General features: G+C 44.3%; 1 protein-coding gene across 1 annotated transcript in view; it reads left to right on the forward strand.

Annotated features, from left to right (window-relative positions):
- The window catches only part of LOC118419222 (allene oxide synthase-lipoxygenase protein-like), a 22,055-nt gene that overhangs the window by 2,948 nt on the left and 11,815 nt on the right, over positions 1–7,292 (forward strand). The window contains exons 4-10 of the mRNA XM_035825571.1: positions 366–486; positions 1,034–1,188; positions 2,307–2,351; positions 3,279–3,418; positions 4,967–5,155; positions 6,027–6,126; positions 6,622–6,786. Coding sequence (XP_035681464.1) covers positions 366–486; positions 1,034–1,188; positions 2,307–2,351; positions 3,279–3,418; positions 4,967–5,155; positions 6,027–6,126; positions 6,622–6,786 — 915 coding nt within the window. The remainder of the gene's footprint in view (positions 1–365; positions 487–1,033; positions 1,189–2,306; positions 2,352–3,278; positions 3,419–4,966; positions 5,156–6,026; positions 6,127–6,621; positions 6,787–7,292) is intronic.

A 7,292-nucleotide genomic window follows, 5' to 3' on the forward strand; every position in this document is an offset into this window, starting at 1 on the left:
ATATTTTAATACAGAACGTATATATTTCGTTAATATGTCTTATAAAGCTTTTAACAGTGGATGGTGATCTTGCAGAGGGACTCAACAGAAGAGGAAAGTCTTCTGGTTCAGCAAATTTATCTGCAGACTTTCCCGAGTTAAAGAAATGCAATGACATGTAATTTGGCCTGGCAGCGGTTGCATTATACAGCTAAACTATTCCTTGATCTCTGGCACTCATGGCAACCATGTCCTGCCCTCGCTTCAGGTGCTTTCATCAGTCTTGTCCGATGTTGAATTGGTACCTGTTTAACTTTCACTTTCACCCCCCCCCCCCAGGTGCCGTCCCTGAGATCACTTTCATTTCACTTTTGCTGTTCTTCCAGGTGCCGTCCCTGGAAGGGTTCGCGGCCAAGTCCAAGGTGGAGAACCAGATCACCAAGATGAAGCTGCTCGCTTTCTTCGGCAACCTGCGCAAGTCACATGCGCACGGGGTCGGTGGTGTCGGTACGTGCTTTTTTTAAAGTCATTTACAGCTGCAGTAGTTCACCTTTATCCGCGGGGTAACCAATATCCGTTGATTTTGAAAACAGGATAATAAGTCAAAACAATAGTTTCACGGTTACAACAGCTTTGTTCCTCATGTTGGGTACCTACTGGACACACTTCAAGATAAATATGAAAAAAAACAGTGGCCAGGTGCAATCGACCTTGGAGTATTAGAAGCAAATCTATACTATCAACACCTCCGAACCTTTCCTTACCAGTTTTTGAGTAAATACATTTTTTAACTCTCGTGGTGGTTGAGAAGCTAGCCTTTAAGTTATGGCAATCAAGCACTCGTGCATGAGTCGGGATACGTCTAAAACTGGCTATTGTTCTCATGACCCAGATCGATCAGAGTGATTCGGGTTTGCCGAGCACCATCGAGTTCTTTAAACCGGACGGGCTTTCCCGGTCCAATTGTGTTAGTAGTACTATCAACTTAGGAATTCTGTATAAACGACCTAGCAAAATCATCGGGTAGATTACAGCACAATCTTTGCCCATGTAGGTACAGCCCAGATCGTGTCTGACCCGGCTTTTCCTGAGCACGAGTTCTTCAAACCCGGTCGCGCCTTCCCGGTCCGCATCTACCACTCCAACGCTATCATGGCTGACGATGCCAGCGCCGACCGCAGGGGGGCGTTCCTCAAGTTCTCCGACGAGGTTAGTACAGCCACGTCATTGGTAGAGCTTTCCAGCCGGTTCAGACGAGTTCAAATGTTGAAACTGAAAGTTCAATTTTGACTTCTAGTTTCTCTAGGTATTGTATTTGAATGTGTGTTAAGCTTGCGTCAATGTTTTGTTATTTCCTCCGATTTTTTTAATAATTTAGATATTTCGTAATACGTAAAAGTATGACTTAGAAGACGACAACATACACGAAAGTAAGACAATTTGTTTTTTATCTCTTAAATTCGTTGAGTATTTTTCAAACCCCGCAGTGACGCCAGCTTGACGCAAGTGCAGTGATAGTGCACCTTTAGGGAGTTGGACTATGTATTCGGAGATGTAATCTTGAGTTTTCCCTTTGAAAGTTTCTACTACGGATACTTACCAAGCGTTTTCAATATACTAGCACTTAGAATGACTATTTTGTTTGTGACTACTTGTTTATGAAAAACTAAAAAATTATTTTAGGATATAAATTTTTGAAAGCTTTCTTCTGACGGATACTGATAAGTTCACCTAACCCCAAAAACATCAATCCAACCCAATATAACACAGCATAACATCATCGTACTGTGTACTCATCAGGTGATTTTAATGTTTCACCTTAACTTTCACCTCTACACGATGAACTTGATTGGAACATCAGGAGGGTTTTGGTGACGGACGTTGCCCCACCCCACAACATTGAAACACTGTGCAGTACGTGCTACACAGACACGTTGTCAGTACAAATTCTTTAAGATACTGCAATTTCTTTAAAGGCTAGCTGTTGGCTGCGTTGCTTTCATATCTTTTATTGTTTCTTCGACCTGCTTGAAAGCTTATCTGGTTATTTTCGTTTGCTCGTTCTTTGGATTCGGTATTGAATGCTCTGTCGTAGTTGAAGCAATTCTGTCGTTATTTTTTCTGTAAATCTCATACATCTATCGGGCACACGCTTAAGGTTTTGCACCTAATTAAGTGGTGATACATAATGCAACGGTTTGCACGCACCTTTCAATAAACGCACTGCAGAAGCAATCCACAGGCGAACAGTCCTACATACATGCTATCCCAAACAATTCTGTACCAGTGCTTACCGTGGTGCGTTGCTTTCCCTTCCGGTGATGCAGACTTACCGGTGCTCAAACAAGGCAATGAAAGCAAAGGGCTTCTCGGCAAGTATTGCTTCTATTTCTACTACTATGTCTACAAGAGTTAAGGGACCTGCATCTTTGTTAAAAGCACTTTTTAATGAGGAAGAATTGAGGTACTTGTGTCTTTATTAAGGTTTCGGGTTTTGCTGATATGCTAACGGCGGTTAAGACTGTGTATTTTGCGAAACAGCTTGCAAATAAATGTACAAATGAAGAAGCAAACGAATTTCAGTGAATATGACAGGAATGTCCATAGCAGATGACCATTTTGACCGCAGATCTACAAAGAATAGTTTGTTTTCTTTGGAGGAGATAACACCCTACTTAACCCCAAGAAGTACTTTAAAACCTCCTGTGGTGTTTATGGTGTGGCATACAGCTTTAAAATACCATCATTGTTTAACTAATTACTTTTGTTGATAACAATACATCGTTCCTGTGTATAAGTAGACATCTTTTATCCATTATACATGTGGCTAACTCATCATTGGCGAGGAAATCATTTCTGACACCAAAACTGTGGATGAAACAAAAGTGCAAATCAAGACTGGCCTGATTCTTAACGAGAAATATTTGTCAGATGATATGTGACACTTTAAGAAACTATATTGTTTACCCTGAAGTTCGATTTTGGTCATTGATATCTGTGAGCATTTTGCATTGATCCAACAGATGTGGATATGCCCTATGTTTGACAAACAACGTTTCGGTTGGGGTTATTTTGTTCTTTTCTTTATTTGGCATTTATCTATATGTGTATTTATTTATTTATTTGTTTATTGCAAAAACGACAGGCAAACAATGGTAAAACAGTAGAGTAGTCTAGTCTAAGGTCTGACTCTAAAACGTTACTTCTTTTTCTGAGACAATTGAAGACGAAATATGCTACTCAACAATACTACCAGTACTAGTCACTAATGTCATGTCGTGTTCCTTGCTGCTCCCCAGGACGTGGAGAGCCCGCTGGACATGGAGCTGGTGACGGGTTCCGTGGACACGTGCTGGGACATCCCCACTCTGACGGGCTTCATGAAGGCTCAGCGCACCAACCCCGCACTCAAGGACTTCTGCTTCGAGCACCCCATCATGTGAGTTGTTAGTGTATCTGTGTATCTCTGTGTGTGTGGGGGGGGGGGTGTTTCTGTGTACACGTGCTGGGACATCCCGACTCTCACGGGCTTCATGAAGGCTCAGCGCACCAATCCCGCACTCAAGGACTTCTGCTTCGAACATCCCATCATGTGAGTGTGTGTGTGTGCGTATGTGTGTGTATGTGTGTGTGTGTTTGTGTGTGTGTGTGGGGGGGGGGGGTTTCCGTGGACACGTGCTGGGATCCTATCATGTGAGTTCTTAGTGTGTGTGTGTGCGTGTGTGTGTGTGTGTGTGTGTCTGTGTGTGTGTGTGTGTGTGTGCATGTGTTTTTAGGAGGGGGACATCCCAACTCTGACGCGATTCATGAAGGCGCAGCGCACCAACCCCGCACTCAAGGACTTCTGCTTCGAACACCCCATCATGTAAACCGCCATCTTGTTTCTGTTTGTGTGTGTGTTTGCTTGTCTGTTTTTGTTTGTGTGGGGGCGGGGGGGGGGGGGGGCATCCCGACGTGTGTCACGTTTTCCCTCTAACGGCTTTTCATGTTACTGCAGCAGGACGTTTTCATATCTTATTTTCTTCCTCAGCTACTACGGACTGGCAGACTCCCTCTAACGAATTGTCATGTTACTGCAGCAGGGTATCCGGTTTTCATATCTCTTTCTGTTACTCATACAGATACTACAGGCTGGTTGACTCCCTTCTCCAGTTTTGATATCTCGTGTGCTGGACTAGCTCACGATTTTCGAGTGGTACCTTTTGTAACCTGGAAGAAGTGACATAAGTTTGAGTCCTCTAGCACTTTTCTATGGAACCACAGAGGGCATTTCAGTTGCAGACTGTGAATGACTTTCTCTTCCCCAGCTACTACGGACTGGTAGACTCGCTCCACCGAGCTCCCGACTCCTACACAGACTTGCGGTACTATGGGCACCACGTGTTCCCTCCAGAGACTTTGTTACTGCAGCATGACCTCCGGTTTTCATATCTCTTTCTGTTCCCCAGTTACTACGGACTGGTAGACTCCCTTCGACGAGCTCCCGACTCCTACACGGACCTGCGCTACTACGGTCACTACGTATTCCTTCTAGCGACTTGTCATGTTACTGCAGTAGGACCTATGGTTTTGATATTTATTTTGAGTTTATTTTGATCCACAACATATCTTATTCTCTTTCACAGCTACAACAGTCTGGTTGACTCCCTCCTCCAGTTCTGATACCTCGTGTGCTGGACTAGCTTTGGTCACGATTTTCCAGTCTTAGATAGCTTTTGTGATCGGAAAGAAGTGACATAAGTTGGGGTCCTGTAGCATCTTTTTATGGAACTGTATTTCAGTTGCAGGCTGTCAGAAACACGACAAGAAGGAATGAATGATTTCTTTTCCGTCCCCAACTACTACGGACTGGTAGACTCCCTCCGCCGCGCTCCGGACTCCTACACGGACCTGTGCTAAGTACTACGAGCACCAAGTCTGCTCTCTAGCGGCTTGTCATGTTACTGCAGCAGGGCCTCCGGTTTTCATATCTCATTCTCTTCCACAGTTACTACGGGCTGGTAGACTCCCTCCGCCGCGCTCCGGAGTCCTACACGGACCTGAGGTACTATGGACATCACGTGTTCCGGTTCCGAGCGAAGGACGACAAGGAGCGGTTCGTCAAGTTCCGCCTGGTGCCTGCAGACGGACATCCCGAGTCAGGGCTGCTGGACTTCGACGACCAGAGGATCGTCTGGTAAGTCACTTTCACTTTCACACTTTCACTTTTACGCATTCACTTTCACTCAAACGTCTTCAACTTCTGTCAAGTTCCGCCTGGTGCCTGCAGACGGTCATCCCGAGTCAGGGCTGCTGGACTTCGACGACCAGAGGATCGTCTGGTAAGTCACTTTCACCATCACACTTTCACTTTTACACATTTACTTTCACTCGAACGTCTTCAACTTCTGTCAAGTTCCGCCTGGTGCCTGCAGACGGACATCCCGAGTCCGGGCTGCTGGACTTCGACGACCGGAGAATCGTCTGGTGAGAACTTTCACTATTACACTTTCACTTTTACACATTTACTTTCACTCAAACGTCTTCAACTTCCGTCAAGTTCCGGCTGGTGCCTGCAGATGGTCATCCCGAGTCAGGGCTGCTGGACTTCGACGACCAGAAAATCGTCTGGTGAGAACTTTCACTATCACACTTTCACTTTTACACATTTACTTTCACTCGCACATCGTCACCTTCTGTCAAGTTACGCCTGGTATCGGGAGAAGGACATGCTGTGTTGGAGCTCCTGGACTTGTATGGTGAGAACTTTCATTCTCACACCTTGACTTTTTACAATTTCACACATACGTATTCTACGTTCCTCAAGTTCCTGCAGACAGGCACCCCAAGTCTACAAGACCTTCGACGATCAGCGGATGGTCTGGCGGGGCCTTTTATGCTTTCTTATTTGTTTTACACTAACCTTTGTTTGAACCTTTGTTTATTCCTATCACGAAAGCTCAAATCGGCCTGCAGACCGCTTTTCATTGAGGTAATAAGGGAAGAGGCAAAGGCCTTTGCTATTTCTTATTTCATACATAAAAACAAGAACGGTTTTATCCCCCCAGGCGGCGGGAGCGGCTGCCTGACGAGTTCCGACCGCAGACGTACCTCCGGACGGAGTTCGCGGAGCGGCTCAAGAAGAAACCCATCAACTACACACTTCAGGTTAGCTCAATCTGATTCACTTCTATATCATTATTATAAATACACTAACGCCAACATTTAGCACGTTGTGCATCTACGATGTTCATGTGCATCGTGGGACGTCGAAGTTTTTTGATGTAGTTATTTCGTCTGGTTCAGCTACTAGTAGCTATCTTTTACCTCAAAGTAACAAGGAAAGAATAAGATGGAATAACTAGATTCTGTCGTTTCAAACAACTGTAGCTACACGAGTGGAAGAGAAAAGCCCTTACGGGATTTTCAATCTGTCATTGACAGAACATGCTTCCTTTACGATAAAATAGAAAAGGGAAAAGAGAAAATCAGTCTTCTCTGTCTCTTCCAACAGCTGCAGCTGCACGTTTGAGAGGAGAATGACCCGTACGAGATATTCAACTTACCCCTTTCTAGATGTGTACATGTTTGTATGGGCCTTTGAGCCTGAAGTTAACAATACATAGATAAGAGAGTGTGACAATTTTCAATCTCTCGAAACAGCTACAGCTTCACGAGTGGGAGGAGAATGATCCGTACGAGATTTTCAACCCTGTCCGAGTCTGGGACCCCGACACGCACCCCTGGATAGACCTCGCGCATGTGCAGATCACCACTCTGCTGCCGCAGGACATCACCGAGAGGATGATCTTCAACCTCGGAACACAGGTAATATAAAGAAATAAACAAGCAACCAAACTTTCAAACAAATAAACATAAGCATCACCGAGAGGGGGATATTTAACCTCGGGACTCAGGTAACGGAAATAGATCGATAAACAAGCAAACAAATAAAAATAAAAAACACAAACATCACAGAGAGGATGATCTTCAACCTCGGAACACAGGTAATATAAAGAAATAAACAAGCAACCAAACTTTCAAACAAATAAACATAAGCATCACCGAGAGGGGGATATTTAACCTCGGGACTCAGGTAACGGAAATAGATCGATAAACAAGCAAACAAATAAAAATAAAAAACACAAACATCACCGAGAGGATAATCTTCAACCTCGGAACACAGGTAATGTAAACAAATAAACAAACCAACAAACACAAAAATCACAAAGAGGATGACCTCCAATCTTGGGACTCGGGTAATGGAAACAAACAAACAAACAAACAAGCAAACGAATAAACGCTATTTGTGACATCGTGTGGCGCAATCAGTT

This window comes from Branchiostoma floridae, chromosome 7 (genome assembly GCF_000003815.2).
Source record: "Branchiostoma floridae strain S238N-H82 chromosome 7, Bfl_VNyyK, whole genome shotgun sequence".
Taxonomy (NCBI): domain Eukaryota; kingdom Metazoa; phylum Chordata; class Leptocardii; order Amphioxiformes; family Branchiostomatidae; genus Branchiostoma; species Branchiostoma floridae.